The 18,996-nt window shown below is 38.7% G+C and overlaps 2 protein-coding genes and 1 long non-coding RNA gene across 8 annotated transcripts; 1 reads left to right on the top strand and 2 right to left on the bottom strand.

Annotated features, from left to right (window-relative positions):
- Positions 1-1,748: 1,748 nt before the first annotated feature.
- abhd14a (abhydrolase domain containing 14A) lies at positions 1,749-4,510 on the bottom strand. Of its 3 annotated transcripts, none has more exons than XM_039691268.2 (5): positions 4,375-4,510; positions 3,767-4,035; positions 2,533-2,648; positions 2,158-2,393; positions 1,749-2,077 (listed from the first exon to the last, which is right to left on the bottom strand). In XM_039691268.2, exons 2-5 carry the CDS (start codon positions 4,030-4,032, stop codon positions 1,895-1,897), a joined length of 801 nt encoding a protein of 266 aa, XP_039547202.1. In that variant the 5' UTR covers positions 4,033-4,035; positions 4,375-4,510; the 3' UTR covers positions 1,749-1,894. The 3 variants fall into 3 exon arrangements, with proteins under 3 accessions (XP_039547202.1, XP_088990221.1, XP_088990217.1); XM_089134095.1 differs by having other exon boundaries at positions 4,371-4,492; XM_089134091.1 differs by lacking the exon at positions 4,375-4,510 and having other exon boundaries at positions 3,767-4,041.
- Positions 4,511-6,729: 2,219 nt separating this feature from the next.
- Positions 6,730-18,027, bottom strand: hyal2b (hyaluronidase 2b). 3 transcript variants are annotated; one of them, XM_039691130.2, is made up of 4 exons: positions 17,875-18,027; positions 12,272-13,262; positions 10,175-10,264; positions 6,730-8,994 (listed from the first exon to the last, which is right to left on the bottom strand). In XM_039691130.2, the coding sequence occupies exons 1-4, from the start codon at positions 17,898-17,900 to the stop codon at positions 8,608-8,610; spliced, it is 1,494 nt and encodes a 497-aa protein (XP_039547064.2). In that variant the 5' UTR covers positions 17,901-18,027; the 3' UTR covers positions 6,730-8,607. The 3 variants fall into 3 exon arrangements, with proteins under 3 accessions (XP_039547064.2, XP_039547066.2, XP_039547065.2); XM_039691132.2 differs by lacking the exon at positions 17,875-18,027 and adding an exon at positions 16,742-16,937; XM_039691131.2 differs by lacking the exon at positions 17,875-18,027 and adding an exon at positions 13,939-14,341.
- LOC120492847 (uncharacterized) lies at positions 14,415-17,068 on the top strand. 2 transcript variants are annotated; one of them, XR_016169474.1, is made up of 5 exons: positions 14,415-14,658; positions 14,970-15,205; positions 15,305-16,561; positions 16,773-16,836; positions 16,931-17,068. It is a non-coding gene; the product is annotated as an uncharacterized LOC120492847 (long non-coding RNA). The 2 variants fall into 2 exon arrangements; XR_016169473.1 differs by having other exon boundaries at positions 14,970-16,561.
- Positions 18,028-18,996: the final 969 nt, after the last annotated feature.

Raw genomic sequence — 18,996 nt, 5'->3', positions numbered from 1 at the left:
TTGGCATTATGTGATTCTTGCTGTTAGAGGAAACCATGGCTGTCATATTATAAGGACAACCCTCAGACAGGAAACCATGGCAACATTACAATAGGAACAGCTCAAGACCAGGAAACATGGCAGCTGAGTTACAGGGCCAACTACTAACCATGGGAACCATGTTTTTGGAGCCACTGTTAGATTGGAAACCATGGCAACTGTGTTATAGGAACAACTGTCAGACTGGAAACCATGGCAACTGTTATAGGGACAACTGTCAGACTGGAAACCATAGCGACAGTGTTATAGGAACAACTGTCAGACTGGTAACCATGTTATTGGAGCAACTGTCAGACTGGAAAACATGCTAACTGTGTTATAGGAACAACTGTCAGACTGGAAACCATAGCAACTGTGTTATAGGAACAACTGTCAGACTGGAAACCATAGCAACTGTGTTATAGGAACAACTGTCAGACTGGAAACCATGGAAACTGTTACAGGGACAACTGTCAGACTGGAAACCATAGCAACTATGTTATAGGAACAACTGTCAGACTGGTAACCATGTTATTGGAGCAACTGTCAGACTGGAAAAACCATGCTAACTGTGTTATAGGAACAACTGTCAGACTGGAAACCATAGCAACTGTGTTATAGGAACAACTTTCAGACTGGAAACCATGGAAACTGTTATAGGGACAACTGTCAGATTGGAAACCATAGTAACAGTGTTATAGGAACAACTGTCAGACTGGTAACCATGTTATTGGAGCAACTGTCATACTGGAAACCATGCTAACTGTGTTATAGGAACAACTGTCAGACTGGAAACCATAGCAACTGTGTTATAGGAACAACAACTGTCAGACTGGAAACCATGGAAACTGTTATAGGGACAACTGTCAGACTGGAAACCATAGCAACTGTGTTATAGGAACAACTGTCAAGATTAGAAACCATGGAAACTGTTAGGGACAACTATCAGAATGGAGATCTGACCAGAATGGTCAGATTAGAAACCATGTTATTGGAGAAACCGTCAGACTGGAAACCATGGCAATTGTGTTGTAGGAACAACTGTCAGCCTGGAAACCATGGCAACTGATTTACAGAAACATTTCTCAGCCTGGAAACCATGGAAACCATGTTACAGGAACAACTGTCTGACTGGAAACCATAGCAACTGGTTTACAGGACCATTTCTCAGCCTGGAAACCATGGCAACCATGTTACAGGAACAACTGTCAGACTGCAAAGCATGACAACTGATTTACAAGAACATTTCTCGGTCTGTAAACCATGGCAACCATGTTATTGAAGCAACTGACAGACTAGAAACCATCAGACCCTCAGAAAGGAACCCATGTCAACTGTGTTCCAGGAACATCCGTCAGACCAGAAACCATGTCAACAGTGTTATGGAATAAATCTCAGACTGGAAATCAAGACGATTGTGTTATAGGAACATCCTTCATTCTGGAAAACATGGCAGCTTCATTACAGAACTCTCCTCAAGACTGGAAACCATAGGAACTGCATTACAGAACAACCCTCAGACTGGAAACCATAACAACCTTTAGGCAGGCTGTTACAGTACCAACAGTGAAAACAAGAGGGATCCATGGCAACAGTGTAGAAACCTATAAAAGTCAATGTTTACAATCTACAAAAGAAGCTGTCCTCTAGTAATCCTGCAGAAGATTCGTTTGTTTTATATATATTAACAAAAGGGAAATAATAAAGAGTGAGTTGATGTGGATGGACAGATGCATGATAGAACGTTCCGGTGTTGTTTTAGGTTTCAGGACTGTATTTACAGCTACTCCACAGCCCTGTTCATCATTTTCTTTTCTCGTGTCTCTCTTTTTCTTCTAGTAGTCTTTCCCACACAATCGTTTGACTGGTTTGGCACTCAGTCGAGCTTGCTGAGGAAGTCGAGCAGAGCGCGGTGGAACTCGCGGGGTTTGTCCATGTAACAGGCGTGTCGTGCTCCCGCCAGCTTCACCGCGGTGTGATGGGGCAGCTGAATCAGGTTCTTATGTGATTGGGCGCCCAGGTTGGTGTCTAACTCCCCATATACGATCAGCGTCGGAGTCTGTCACACATACAGGAAGTGAGAGTTAAAACAAGTCAAGGAATTCCTAAGTGTGAGATGACTAGAAAGAAACACAGCACCTGGATGTCGCGGTACTGCTGTGGGGTGATGCCGCGGGTACCCACGGGGGCAATGGGCACGAAGCCGTGCAGCTGGGCGCTGTGTTTCTGGAGGAACGGCAGGGCGTAATGGCCACTCATAGATGGGCTCAGTAACACCGGCGCTCGCACGCCCAGAGCTTCCAGAAAACGCTTCAGCAGGTCCACGCGGCTCTGGTCCGACTTAACCGACTCTGAATCTGGAGAATTCCCGAAACCTGAGGAGGAGCGAGTCGGTTTAGTGATCTGCTTTATATGCATTCAATAAGATTTTGGTCGACTAAGCCTCTTCTTGTCGACTAACGTTTAGTTGACTATTATGGGGCAGCCCTACTTATAAGTTTACAGAGCTCATACCGGGCAGGTCGAGCGCGAGGGCCTGGTACCCGTTGGACGCCAGTAGGCTGAGGGTGCCCAACTCCTCCCAGGTCTTAGAGGTGAAGGCCTGACCATGAAGCAGAACCAACTGCAGCCTGAGGACGAGAAGATACACTTACTGAAACTCAGCAGAACAATAGGTCATATAGAAATCGAAATAATTATTTGCAGAATTTAACAAGTTTGGAAATTAACACAGTTTCCATTAAAATACCACAGACAGTCTATTATCAAATTACGGATTATCAAAAATGGTCAGGGAAAAAAAAAGTAGGACTTGGTTGTATCCATTGGATGGATCTGAACGCGAACTTGCAGTCGATTGTAAGAAAGGGGCAGGTTTATGTGGACTAAATGATTGAAGAAATCTGGCATACATCACCAGAAAGAAGTCTGACAATTCACCAGAAAATCATGTAATATTTTGATGAAAAATTCCCATTAAAAAAAAAGAACATGCATGGATGAATCGTTCACAATAAGATCAATAACATGCATTAAGAAAATAAATAGAGTGATTTTCCATTTCCTGCTGATGTTAGTACTGCACTGTGTGAGCTGTGTTACATACATCTACACAATTCACAATAAATATTTTTTTGCATGCAAAATATCAATATTGTGAAACACTTTTACAAAGGAAGTCTAAGAGGCAAGGTATGGAAGTTTCCGGCACACAATAAAGCTAATTGCAACTTTTCTTGTCACAATTCTGCCTTTTTTCCCTGACAATTGCACGTTTAGCTACCAGTTTCACAGACCTAGTCCCAGACTAAAATGCATGTTTAAACTGTTTTAACTGAGAACAACTGATCTTAAAATATGTCGGTGCCATTGTTTTGCCTCAAGATGCACACCTGTAATGTTTTTTTTTTCTAAAGCACGTTTATTAAAGCTACTTAAATGTCCTTATTAAAACTAAATCCTAATCCTGGTTACTTGTTAAATCTAAGCCTTGTCTGTGAAACCAGGCGGTCGTTCATTATTGTTACTCGGTACTTAAATGTACAATTACACTGTAACACGAACACATCAAGTGTAACTTAAAAGTTTTTATTATGGTACCATGACGACATTCGATGGAACGAGTCAGTTTTAATATACTATTCTGAAGAGCTTTTCGAATATTACGTCAATTTGTATACGTAGGAACGTTCCAAAAATTGCTGTTTATCTAGGTAGATTTCAATTCAAATTGAAACTATAATCTGACCTGGGCAGTATCTGTCGTCCGGCGTTGTCCACGGGTAGAGCCTCCCGGAAGAAGAGCGGCGGGTCCCCGGGCAGCTGTCCGGTCCTGACCGTGATGTTGATGCCGGACGGCGGAGGAGGAGAGGCGGGGATCAGACCCATCCGCTGCTGCACCTCCAGAGACGGTTCCATGCTCCCTTGCCGGATGGAGGGCAGCAGCAGATACAGCAGCACCGTGGCCAGTAACACCAGCCCCAGAACCACCAGACGGTTGCGGAAGAAATTCATAATCTGCATGGAAACCCATTTAATTACAACATCCACACTCGGTTTAAGAAGATGACACGAGGACGACACATTAATCTCATTAATCACAGCAGATTAAACCCCCAGACTCCATTTTAACCGGTGGACATAAAAACAATACACGAAAATACATTAAACACAATATCCGAATATATTAAATACTTGCATATTACAATAAAGCATACATTTGTAATTTGTAGTTAATGCATAAATGTCTACATCTAAATAACGTCAATCATATAAAGTGCGCAGACGTACTGCAGCTCTAACTAACCTGCCGATGCATACAAAACATAAGAACTGTGTTGTGCGTTTAGTACCTACCTAAAAAATTAAGAAATAATGTAAATATCCAATAATCGATGATTGCTTGAAAGTTTGAGATAGATCATTATTCGCACGTAGTGAGCAGAGCACCGTTAATGCGTCACACACAATAATAGTTCCGTGTGGAAACACGTGTACGTGCGCGATGGTTCCGTTCGAGTGTTGTGTTTTGAGATTTAAAAAAAGGGTAATTACATGGGTTAAACAGTTGATCAAAAATTGTGGCGTTTTTTTTTTCTTCTTCATACTTTTTAGTAGATCCCATCCAATACTTTGGGGGTTTACATGCATTCGAGGCTATTCGAATGTAATAATAATAATTTACAAACAGTTTTTACTACTTCAAGTTGCAGGGCAAGGACAAGTTGTGTATGAAATAATATTTTCTTGTGTTCCCTTCTTCTAAGTCAAGTATACTTGCTGTTAATAGTCACTGGAGTTCTCTGTCAAAAAACAAAGAAACAAAAACATCTTGATTTGAGTCAAATTTGGACGACACACCTCATAAAGTGAGGTTTCACATAAAAAAAATTCATCGAGTTGACCCAGTTAAATCACTTGTGGCACAGCGTTTTAAAGTTAACATGGAAGATATTTGTTTTTTGTTGTTTTTTCCAAATTTCCCCTGATACTATTAATCATTTATTTTGGGAGCATCCTAATACTATATTAAATTTTTTTAATTTAAAAATAAAATTAATATTTAAATTATTAAATATTAAAAATATTTAGGAATATTTTTAATATTTAATATTAAAAATATTTTGGAAAGAACTCAATAATTACTTAGAAATGACTTTTCTCGTTAACTTCGTAGAAGCTGATGTTATGCTAAAATGTTTTTTTTATTTGATGGTGCTAAAATCTTGTTTATATTTGATTTAATTATTATTAATGCCTGTTACAATGCTCATAAAATCAAAAGAAATGAAAAAAAGCCAAGTTTTCCAACGATATAAAATTAATGCTAAAATATATTTGGAAACAATTTAAAAAAGTAAAAACTTACACAAACTCTTCAGCTGTTTAATAGGTACGTGTATTTTTCTCACCCCTGACTGGTTATATGTACTCTTGTATGTACAATATGTCTTGTTCTTATTAAAATAAAAAATAAAAAAGCTAATCGTTCCTTGGACATCTTTCAGAGTTGTTGCGAAATTAAAAATCTCATAATATTATGGCATGTTATTACACATTTGGAAACGTATGCAGGCCCTAAGGACACAGTAATGATAGGCAGAAAAATTATAATTCAATACCTTTGCATTCCCTTAAGATACATTGCGTTCAAAATATAATTTGAGACTAGATTTCAATCCTTTTGCAAGCGAGGGGAACACTAATGATTGCAAGCGAATGCAAAAGCATTTTAAATATATAATTTTTCCTTGTATCTCATAGGATTTCCATTTAAGGCCTCAGTCTGCATGTATAAGGCGACTCAATTTTACTATATAACGCTAAATGCCTGCTACTTTGTTATAACATTACCATCTTTAGTTTTAAAAACACAAGTATTTTGGACATAGTAACACCATGTTTTTGGATATCTACAGTATACGTCAAGCCTTGAATACAGTATTACAATCTGACACTGATATTATCTTACTTTGGAACAACTATGGCAAAATGTTCACAAGAACAGTATCATTTGAATACAATAGAAACCAAAGACATTGCACAGTCAGCATTTTCATTTCTATTATAGTCAAATAAAGATAAAAACGTAGCATTCTTCAAACCAAACCTTACATAATATCGCACTGATGACGTATTCACTAACTCATGTGGATTGCACATTGCAGTGCGATTCCTAACAGTCTGAGCCACAGATTCCAGTATTATTCACACATACCAGAAAACACACGGAAGATCCGAACGGAAAGCCCCACTGGGGGTCGGAGAAGGGGGGGGGGGGGGGAGACTACAAGGAGACTGGATGTCTGGTTCGAGTTATAACACAAGGCATTCTCTGTGCTGCCAGCCCATAATGTTTCCTCTGGCAGCGTTCGACAGACCCCTTAGAAGTGGAGCAGGACCTAGAAAACAAGAAACCAAGGGGTGGAAAGAAACCAGAGGAAAAGTGAACTAGCTAGTAAGGATGAGGGCAAAATGGCCAGTGTTGGGGAAAGTTACTTTTAAAAAGTAATGTAATATTGCATTACTCCCTAAAAAAGTAACTAATTGTGTCACTTAGTTACTTTTTTATGTAATGCCTCACAAAAAAATCAATTTTTACCAAATATAAAGGCCTAAACGACCCTAAAACTTCAGTTTAAATTAAACAAATCCCATATTTTCAACATGGCTTAGACTCTCTGGAGTTACTTCCCAAAAGTTAATGACAAATTCAAGCATATAAATATAAGATTTATTTAAAAATTATAAAACACACACACATTTCACTTAGACTCAGTCACCAAACAGAATGGCACAAGCAGAATTTGGTATCAAATTTTGGTATGAAAAATAAAAACGTTTCTGTGAGGTTCCTTTCAATTAACACAAACAATTAAAGGGATTGTTCACCCCCAAAATTTGAACTCTGTCAATATTTACTTATCTGGACAAGAAAGCAAGTCAAAGAGGTTCAACATAACGGTGAACAAATGTCAGAATTTAAATTTTCGGGGATGAACTATGCCTTTAAAAGGCACTTACAACAGAAAAAAAAATTGCTGTGATGAAACAAACTCATGCTGAACATACGCAAATAAAACCTTTCCAATGTATCCCACACAAATATAGAACAGAAATGCTAAGTTCAGCAATTAAGGGGGAAAATCCGGTCTGAAAATAGTTGTGTGCAACCTAAGGCAAAAAATAAAAGGCATCTAAGCTTCTGTGAACCACAGTATGCTGGACATTTACATTAATGTTTTTTGGCAGAAGATTTTCAAAAATGCCTCACTATCCAGCAATAAGAAAACCTGTTAAGATCATGCCCGAGGTCATATTTCACCCCAAAATCAAAACCAAATAAATGATAAAAACTTTTATTTAGCATAAAGTAAACCTATTTTTATGACCAAGATCTTTTGTGACAGTGTTGTCTTGATAATTAAGCACTTTCGCATTTGCAACTGCAATGATTTCTAATCTTTTTATTACTGTAAAAATTCATTAAAATGTATTCATTTATAGAACATGTAATAAATTATGATTTTATACCTTATGTAATTATTTGTTGTACTGCCTTTAACCTATTATCTTGTAAGTAAATTAAAAAAAACCATCATGATTTTCTATTTACCGTAATAAAACTAATGCATTACTATAATGAGAATCAAATTGAGGATAGTGAGAATTAAACAAGTATTTCTGGGAGAAAAATGCACAACTTTTCAACAAAATAAAAAGTAAAAATCCCCCAAAACAGGTTTATTTTTCCTTATGCAAATTATTTCCTTATTCCTTATTTTTCCTTATGTAGTTTCTTTTAATTTTGTGGTGAAATGTGAGACAGAAAACAGGTTTCATGACATTCAGTCCGAATGAGGTTTTAATGGATGCAGCAGCGTTGCAAGTGGCAACATGTGTCCCTTTTAAGGAGCTGGCATGTGACGCACAACAGAAATAAGGTCACAACTGGTTTTGTGCAGGTAAAAAGAAGGCAAAGTAGTAAAATGTCTCAAATGACAGCTATGGGGAACCCAGGACATGCAGACAAATATATATATAGTGGCCACAAATTAAGAATCCGTATTCTATTAACGCATTTTGATCAAATTAAAACAAGGGAACAAATAATTACAACATTGCCACGATTTAGAAAAACAAGGGAAAAGTTATTCTTATATTGTGCGCATGATTTACTTCAAATGAGGGAACAAATTAGTAAAACCTGCTGATGTATTAGTGAGTTAATTGTTAATTTGTGGACACCATATAAATACTTTTCCCCTGCATGTTATGTGCAAGGCTCCACACGGCTGAAACCACCACATCAATTATTTAAACAAGAAAAAGCACAAACATAATTTCTAGCTAAACAATCATACTTTCGCCTGCCACAGTTCAGCCTCCCATGCAGCAGGGGGCGATCTACTCGAACAGAAGCACACTGTGCTGCACATTTAGTCCACAGAGTTAGCTTGTGTGTTTTCAACTGCTCCAATTGTGTCCTCTTTCGATTCTAGCGAACGAAGGGCCTTCCTGCCGCCAACGTCGCGCATCCCTTGAAGAGAAGGTCCGGCGTTTGTTCTCAAATCGTTTTTATCGAACTCCTCAGTGTAGGAACCCCATCAAGAAAAGCGGTAACAGCAGAACTTGCATAAAGGTAGTCCAGACCGCCGTCGCTCTGTTCCCAGTCTTACTTTGGCCACAGTCGTCGCCCAAGTACCCGTTGTAGCACTGACAGTGGAACTCGTCCTGTAAGCGCCTCAGTTCTTCTGGTCCCATCCGGCCAATAACCTGAAGCGTGTTTCCTTGGCGCTCTATGCTGTGTGTGTCTGGACTGAGATGCAGGTAGGTGTCCGTGTTGGAGTGTTTGCGAAGGCAGCGACCGCGGAATCCACAGAGGTTTCGGCTGCACTGCTCGGCGGCCGACGTCACGTTTAGAAGGTAACGACCCAACGGCCCTCGCAGGTATTCATTAAGATTAGAACAAGTCGCCTGGAAGGTGCGAGGAGAAATCAATTACGACTTTCAGGATATAGAAAACACACGGACCAATATCTATTGCAATCACTAACTACTAGGACGATTAAATGGGCAATTTTTTCATCCTTTCTTTTACATTGGCATAATAAAAGAGATCCACCGATAGCTCATTTTCTGTTTATTTATTTAATGTAATTAAATATTAATATAATTAATCTTACATATTTATGGAAGAGGATTAGGGCCAAGAAATAATAAAAAAATTAAAACCATCTCGAGATTGAAGTCATTACAATGCGAGATTAAACTCGTTAAATTTCAAGAAAAAAGTCAAAATATAATCTTGAGAATAAACTCATTAAATATTGAGATTAAAGTCATTATAATGCGAGATTTAATTCTTTAAATTTCGAGAAAAAAGTAGAAATACAATCTTGAGAATAAACTCGTGTTTTGAGAAAAAAATCGTTAAATTTTCTCGAAACCCAATGACTTTATTCTCGATATTTAATTAGTTTATTTTCAAGATGGTTTTTCGAGTTTAATCTCGCATTATAATGACTTTAGTACCAAAAGTACCAACTTCAGAAATTTAAAAAATGTGATGATACCAGCATTTCCCTCCGGGCATTTAGAGCACTGTTAAACAGATTCTTAAACACCTCTGATTGGCCATTGCGTTCATGCACTCAACATAAACAACTCTGATTGGCCATTGCGTTCATGCACTCAACACGTCTCTGATTGACCATTGTGTTCATGCACTCAACATACACGTCCCTGATTGGCCATTGCGTTCATGCACTCAACATGTCTCTGATTGGCCATTGCGTTCATGCACTCAACATGCACGTCTCTGGTTGGTCATTGTTTTCACGCGCTTGAGCATTGTAGCAAATCACAAGTGTGTGAACACAATGGCCAATCAGAGGTGTTTAAGAATCTGTTTAAAAATGCTCAAAATACCAGAGTAAAATTCTGGTATACTCACATTTTGAAAAACTTTCAGTACAGACTTTTAAAGTCGTCTGTACTTTTGACAACACTAAGACATAGATATACATACCATACATACACACACATATATAAATATTTTAATATTCAATATATAGGGAATATATATAAATATATATATATATATATATATATATATATATATATAAACACCACTAAGATCATACAAGACTCGTACTTGACTACTAGCATAGTTGGAGTCACCCCAGAGGATCACGCCCGCTACACCCAACGCCACGCTCTCGCCAATAGTCGACACCAGATCCATCTGTGCAAAGAGAAGACAGAAACAAATCAGTTCATCTGAACACAAATATTATGATCTGATCAGAAAAAAAAACACGCATTTAGATAACACTTCATGCGTCACTGAACGTGTGGCCTTCGGAAATGGAAAAAGACAATCAGCAAAATAAACTCCAAACACTGAGGCTCTTGAGAGTGTTGTGAACAGTTTGTGCGAGTGTGTATATTTGTCAATCGTTTTGCTATTTGTATATTTGTGGCAAGTGACATCGGTGAAGAAAGACAAAGAGTTTATTCTTCTCTTTCTTGAGTACACACTTTGTCTTCGCCCTTTCATTATGTCACTGATAAATGACAATCACTCTTTCATTTATTGGCTTTTGTTGAAATACTTCACCTCTCGTTCCACAGACACTGATCCAAACTCTTGATAAATAAATGACTTACTCTGTGAGACTAGGGGTGTAACAGGACTCAGTAAAAAAAAAAAAAATTGAACCGTACTGTTCTCAACCCATGGTTTAACAACACACACTTATACTGCGGTCAATGTAAAATCTGACAAGGCATCTATAATATGGCTTGGGAAAAACAGTTCCTATAATGTACGCTTCTGTCGATGGATATGCTCTGCATGCATTTCATGTAAGCGTAGCTGTCCAATCAACTGTTAGTTTGTAAATCTGTTGCTGACATCACAATTCCTCACGTGTTGGTGTGTTGCAGTTCAGTATGTCAAACAAAGGAGACATGCCACTGATTAGGGTTTGGCATAGAATAGAAAATCGATTACAATTCTAGAATCGGACAATTGTTATATCATAACAATAGATTCCACTTACCGATTTTTGTGTGCGCATTCAAGAAGACACAAAAGAGAACTCAATGTGGCACTCGCGTGCTCTTTTCTCTGATTTTTTTAGTGTGCGCACCACAAAAAAACGGCTTTCATATAGAGTTCTCTTTATTGTCTTTTTGCGCTTAAACAGAAAATATATTGGATCAGTACATTCAGTCTTAAAGTGACGACAGCCTAATATACCTGCCACTGTCTGTGTCATTAATATTAATTAAAGAACAAAAGACTAATAAAAATCCCACTGATCTGAAATGAATAACTTTAGTAATATATAATGTAAGATATATTGATTTGTGTTATTGCTAATTTGTACATTTGTTCTTATTATATTAGTGACTTTTTGTTGTTGTTTACTTGTAATAATGTTTGAAATTTATATTAGTCAGTCTAGTTTATTAGTGTTTTTTGTTCATGGTATTCAGCAGCAACAGAATGTTTAGTTAAAAGACAGAATAAATATGTTTGACATCTAAATGTTTGAATTAGTGTGACTTTTACAGTGCAGTTTGTTCTCACGAAAAATTCCTGTCTGTTAATACAAGTCATGTGATAAGACTCAAATGTCAAGAATCGTCCTCCACTAAGAGTGTTGTAGCTAAAGCGTGGTGTTTCTCTCACAGACACGCTCGTAAAAGTGGCTTGGCTTGTATTTTTATACCTGGCAGCGCTCAGACTCTCCAAACGTCTGACGAACCTCGAACGCTACCGGAGGCCAAACCTCTGTCATTCCCCTACGAACACAAACACTCGCCCCACACTGAAGCACAGAGACGTCCAGTAGACAGACCAGAATTAGTCAAGATTTCAAGAACAGCTTTACTGGTGTCTTAGTGTGGCAGCGAACCAGACGCGTCATGTGACCTGCCGAGCTGTCTGTGTGAACAGAGTTAAGGTAACTAGGCATGATATGATTAATCAATAAGCATTGAACTCGATGTTATGAAGCATTCATACTAAGACTGCAAAATCACTAAAATGCTTATGCTCCGAAACAGATTAAAAGCTGTTTTTTCAATCAGAACAAGCAAACCAGGGTGTTGACCAGAATACTATAGTGCAGATCAACTTCAACAAAGAGGCGCCCACAGTGGTCCAGTGGTATTTAACACTCCTTTTTTAAGAAAGTCAAACTTCCACACAGAGAGTAACACACAATTTCAGGAATCTCACCTCGGTCAGCAGCAGGAGTTCAGGAGAGTTGCCGTTAGAAGTTGGGGTGGTGCTTAGGTAAGTGGGCCGTGTGTAGACAAAAACAGGTCTGGCTGACCCGTTCCCAACAGACGCCAACCTCATGCCTTCGTTAACCCGGTTCCGTACGAACTGCCGCCCGGACAGTTTGTCCTTCAGTGGTATTCCCATGTATATGGAAGGAAACAAAGCTGTACTCTCCGTCCACAGCCACTTCAGTTCGTCGTTCCTGGAGACCTCCACATCCGGACAGCGTCCCGTGTAGTTCTGGTTATTTTGGTAATTGTGGTTGTAACAGTCAGGAAAAAGGTAGAACCCCCAAAGCTGTTGGGGCCGTAAGCTCTTGGCCAATCGAAGAGTCTCCAACATGAACTTGCTCGCAGAGAGCTCAAACTCTTGCTGGGCCACTTTGGCCACCTGATCCGGAGACCAAGTTGGGTTTTTCTTAGTGACTAACTGTTTTGAACTCTCGCGGTAAATGTCTTTAGTCCCCCAGTTACGTTTCCAGAGGGGCCGCCACTCTTCCCAGTCGATCACAGCGAGACCTTTGGCTGTCGGGTCCTTGATATACTTATTGAGCCCCTCCGACATCCGTTCTAGGTGTTCAGTGAGACTGGCGTTCTGCGGTAGGCCACCGGAGATTGGAGTGCCGTCTGCCTCATAGTATGGGTACTTTCCCAAACGGTTATGATAGAAAATGGTGAGATTTTGCTTGGTGAAGCCCTCATTTGGTGACGCCACTATTTGGAACTGATCCAACTGGAATTTGACATCATGTCGAGGTCTACAGTCTTCAGTAGGAGCGTTCCAGGCCAACAGCAAAGGCTTCCCAGAGTACAGTGGCCATCTAGTGTTTTTTAACTGCTCTGCTTTTAAATAGGGCCAAAAGAGCATCAAAAACAATAGTTGTAGACAGGAGACCCATTCAGGTCGGGTCGTCCCAAAGAGACGTGTGATGTTCCTCATTTCAGACCTAAAAACACACAAAATAACACTTTAATTTATAAAATACTACATACATCCTAAAGTATGTTCAAATATTGTTACATTATACATGCATTTACACACGTAACTAAGTATTTTAACAGAATTTTGCTAACTTTAATCACAACACAATTGACTACATTTATAATACGTATTTTATAACAACAGGTGTTGCCTGGAAATCAAACCCATAATATTGGCTTTGTATTTTCCATGCTCTGCCAGCTGAGCTACAGTAGCAAAGTTTTACAGAAAGATTAGCAGGAACTTTCAAAGGATGGAAAATATGATTTTCTATACAACAACAACAAAAGCTAAATAATCACATCCATTAAACTAGCCATCTTTAATTCATTGTTGCATTATACTTATAGAAATAAACTAGATAATTTACATTCACCACACTTTTATCAAATACTTCTAAAATATACATTTTACATTGAATGCGTTCCCTCGGAATTGAACCCATGAAATCGGCATTATTAATAAATGTTCCGCCGCTCGAACTAGCTAAATTAAAGAACAATCATATTATTTTAGACATTATACGGAACATTCAAACTTTGTTTCATTCTTACAGTTGTACGTTACAAATCCGCTTCTTCTTTTATTTCTAGGAACTGTTACAGAAACTAGCTGTGATCTATTTGAGAGGAAACACTGACCTGTATATATCGGGCTGAACCCGTTAAACACACCGGTCCGATCACTCAAACTACCACGCAGCGTCCATGCATCTATCCAGCGGATGCAAACAACTCATAACTATAAACTTCCAAACGCTATTTCGTAACAAACCAGTCTATTATCATTGTTTCAACGGATTTAAACGCCCAGTACGCGTTCAGAGAGTAGCTATCGCTCGTGCTCAGCTGGCTCATCTGGATCAGTGATTGAATGTGTGTGCAGATTTCGGCCCTCAGCTGATGCATGTAGTTGTAGGTAGAGGGTGCGAGTTGTTATAAATGACGCAAATCACTATTCTTTGATGTAAAGTTTTGCGATCACTCAATACGATACGACATATTATTATAGATTTTTTAATATAAAAGGTGCCGAGGTCGTTGATTTGACTGTACAACCAGAGTTCTCGACAATGTGCCCTCTGGGCCCCCCCTACATGGCGAGTTGGTTTCGTCCGTATTTCTCCGCTGGGGATGAAGAAGCTTCTACTGAATCGACTCACTCAGCCGAGCTGCCTGAGATTGAGCAAAATAGTTTCTGGATTGAGAGACCCACAGGAGTCGAGAGACATCACACACAGATCACATTTCACTTCGAAAACATTGCGAAGAATGAGATTTTCTCTTTTCAGCCTTTTCCTTCCTTTGTTTTATTAATTATTGGCACAACAATGAAAATACCGGCTAGCAAAAAGACCTGAGGTAATATTTCGTTGTTGTTTATTAACACGCTAACTTTACCAAGTTTGTAGCCTACCTGGTTTTAATTTTGACATTTGTATCATGTTAGTAGTACCATGTTTTGGCAATACCATGGTACTTTTTGAATTCAGTTACACTGATAAATTCACATGATTGGCGAAGCTTAAATACAGCTGAGTCAATTAGCCCTGTGAAAGAACTACATTAGAAAACATTCACTTATTAAACTTTAAAACTGTAAATAAGCCCCAAAAATGGCATTGCACAACACCGTAGTGTTGGTGTAACTGTCTGGCGTTAACCTTTATTAGGCAGGAAGTCAGCTGACTGCAGGGAAGAGCTGTTTCCTGTGGCATTGGGGACCATCCTGTGTGATGACTCACCTGAAACTGATGACGTACACACGAATGAACCAACTGAACGGAAGGATGCAACGACCTTAGGACCTCATAATATCCCAGTCCACTGCGCGCAAACACATTTCACTGCGGGTATAACCCGCTTGCTCTTTACGGATGCTAATGTTTGTAGAGATCTGGGGTCACAGGTGAGAACAAAAGCTTATTCAGGCTCAAACTACGAATCTCTATAGACGCCTATAGAACATAAAGGCCTCACAGAAAGACCTCGTTTCCATGTGTTACAGTGAAGATGGGCGTAATGACAAGTTGCGGTCACTTCTATAGGAGTCCTGAGGTCTCCATTAGCAGGAAAAGTGAAGGGGGCGGATAGAAGGAAAACCACTCACAGCTGGAGACCAAAGGGGTCACCTTTGATGTCTCCTTTGAAGGGCAGATGATTCACGAAAACATCACAATTGCTATTAGGACAGTTTCAGTACTTCATTGAGAGTTAAAAATATTCATGTACGCGCATTGGCGAGTACTTTGAGTGCATTTGTCCCTCAAATGACGAAAGACGTGTTTTTGTTTGCTTCTGACCACAGCAGGAGGCAGATATCCTGTGTCCCCGGGCGGAATAATCCTAAAACACATCTTGTACTAATAAAAGGACTGTAAGAGCCAACACAGGCCCTTACAGTCTCTTATGAACAGAGAGCAGATCTAACAGCTGTGAGTGATTTTCACTGTTAATGTCTAATTAAATGGGGTTATATAAAAAACTCGCCATCTGACTCTGACAGGTGTTTGTTCCTTAATGTTTAAATACTTTCTTTCGCATCTTGTCATGGCCAGTGGCCACTGCTGTTTTTGTTAACTAAAACTAAAAATATAAGTTAACAGAAAAAAAATCTAATATATAACATGTATTTTCGGTTCATTGCGGATGGAAAATTTCAAATTTTCATTTATTTTAAGTTGAAGTAAAATTACTAAAACAAGTAAAACTGAAAAAAGTTAAAATATTAAAATTATTAAATTATCGAAACAAATGAAATGAAAACTAAAAATAAAATCTGATTTAAAAAAAATTAAGAAACAATAAAGAAAGTATAGTAATGATGCTAAAAATAACACTGATCCTGGCTTAAAGGAACCATACACCTAAAAATGTACCTGCTCAATATTTTCTAGTGTACAATGAAACTGAATGGGGACTGGAAGTGTTGAGGTCTAAAAAAGTAATCCGTACAACATGTGATCTCTATTTCAAGTCTTCTGAAGCCATATGATAGCTTTAACATCATTGACATTAAACTCAGTGCAATATAATGAAGCGTAAATGGGATTTCACAACTATGATGACGTAAAGTCCCGGACACAAATTCATCAGAAGACTTTAAAAGACTTAATAAACAAATATCAAGTCATGAACCACTTTTATGCTATTTTTAAATTATTTCTTGGAGCTTTTCAGCTCAAGTCTCAATTCACTCAATAAGGCCATGAGCAGCCTGGACATTCAGCCAAACATCTCCTTTTGTGTTCCATGGAATGACAAGGTGAGTAAATGATGACCTAATTTGTATCTTTGTACCATGTCCATTTTTGACCATATCCATCTTACTATTATTTTTTAAATGTAGTTTACTCCAAAACAATTACTTGCATTATTATTTAAAAAAATTTCTTCAGAAAAGTTGTTTAAATAAACACTTTCTAAGTCATTTGCTCCTACTCACCGTACTTAAAGATTGTCTCTCTCTCTTTCAGAAGACAGATGTCTCAGTTTTCTCTCTATATGTAGATGTACACCTGCTTCAGCTCGCCTGCCACTGTGAGTCTCTGTTAAAGCAACTGTGTATATAGTTTTGAACTTGGAGAGTCCACACCCTTGTACCTCCTACATTCCTGCCCGTCTCACCCTCCAGGCTCCCGGCCAGACTTTTGATCCTACCGTGACAAAGGATTGGATTTGAGTGGTTTAGACTGGTCTCAGATCAGCCCCTGCAGGAGACCCCAGGCAACCCTTGGTTCTGCTTGCCAAGGGGATCTAGAAGACTCCAAGCAGAACCGAAGTTACAAGAGTAATAAATCACTGCGAAAGTGATGAAATGGGAGATGGTGGGGGAGATAGAGACGAGAATGCTGATTAAAAAGTTTTATAGGTAAAGAAATGAATAGTTCTTATATAGTTGAACATGACACAAGCAAAGTCATGGGTATCATTCCCAGGGGGCACAAATAATAAAAAAACATCCACATTCAATGCACTCTATGATAAAAGTGTCTGATAAAGGTAAGAAAAATAGTTGCTGAAAAAATCATGGAGATCCTGTGACGAATTATTAAAGTAAAACAATACACCCACATTGGCACATTGTGGTGTCAATATATAATAAGTCCAAAACCACTTAGGAAGACAAATAAGAGGCAGGAAAAGTAAGGCACATTTACCGTTGGTCTGCACATTTTTAGAGATGAGTGCAAAAGATGTTTCTGTGCAAATTTCGCAATGGGTTCAGGTTTTATTTACACGGTTTTGCCAATAGAAAGATGCGTCTTGGTGAATTGATCTCATTGCTATGGAGTTGCTAGGGTGTTCTGAGAGGTTATTAGCATGTTACAATGGTACTTGGGGTAAAAAAACACTAATTTTATCAATTGCAGCACCCAAAAAATTGGAAGTGAAGAACAAAACTAACAAGCCACACAATTTGAAGTATTGTTCATGTCCATAGCACACAAGCTCCAAAACAAATTTTAGTTCACTGTTAAAACAATGACATCAGTGGAGTGAAAGGCTTGTTTACAGTGATGAATCCTAGTACAAATCAATCAACTGTCTTCGCTAATGAGAAGAACGATAACTGACCTCCAATGTCTGAGCGAAGCGATCATCGTGTTTTATGAAGCCAGTAAACAAAGCTGAACTGCCTTTCTCTTGTTTCCTCTTCCCTGCTGACTCAGGAACGACTTTCTGGGTAATTTGCAGAGAAAGCAAAGAATAGAGACCTGTAAGTAAAAACAAGAGAGATTGAGCCTGTAAAACCCCCGAGCTCAGCAATAACATGGAGCTTTATTGAAAAATGGATAGAACAAACAGTGAAATCTGATTATGAGCACACATGCTGTCCAGAAACTGATATTTCTTAAAGTAATAGTGCACCCAACAATTACTTCTAACAATGAATTATTATTATTAAGATTTATTGATTTCAATTGTCTACCATCTTGTTTTGGTATGGAGAAAAGCACCGTGGACATTCTGCTAAATAGCTCCCTTTGAGCTCCATGAAAAGAGTGATGCGTTTCAGTCAACTAACATATCCTAAAATAAACCCAAATCAAGTATGTAAACACAAATACTTCTTGTTATGCGTGATTGTAATGCACTGATATCTCTTTAACTAAAGTCACACATACTTTCACTGACCTGTGTTTCCTGTGTTAGTGAACGGGATGAGTATTTCCTCTTAATCAGCCCATGACTCTGTTGGTCGGGACATGCGACTGTTCGAAAGGGAAGGAAGGTCACTCCCGGCACAGCAAGAATTCGGCTGCCGTGCGTCAACACCACGGGCGAACCGTCATGGTTCCCAAGGACATGTCATTGAAAAGGCTTGCGTTAAATTTTCTTAACAAAACCATTACGAAAAAAAGAGGCATTTGGGGGATGCTTGTTTTCTGTTACAAACTCGCCATAAAGCAAAATTTATAGGCTAAAGGAACATTTATGGCACAACTGAGAGTATGGAACATTCCTGTTTGAATGGGTAAATATTTGAAATACATGAACGCAGTTGCCTAATGAGCCTGAGGTTTAAATTATTGGGAATCATCTGAAAGCAATTAAATAGTGGACCAGGCTGGATTGATGGATCAACCCTGGACTTCACACACACTCAATGGCTGTATGTTCGCAATGGCGTACTGTTGCATAAACTGCTAGACTAGTCATCAAGACTGAATAGTCATCACATTTTTTTTTCAAGAC

The sequence above is a fragment of the Pimephales promelas genome, chromosome 2 (assembly GCF_988280905.1).
Source record: "Pimephales promelas chromosome 2, fPimPro1.hap1.1, whole genome shotgun sequence".
NCBI classification, from domain to species: domain Eukaryota; kingdom Metazoa; phylum Chordata; class Actinopteri; order Cypriniformes; family Leuciscidae; genus Pimephales; species Pimephales promelas.
The sequence above is the reverse complement of the archived record's forward strand: the minus strand, read 5'-3'. Positions and strand labels throughout refer to the sequence as shown.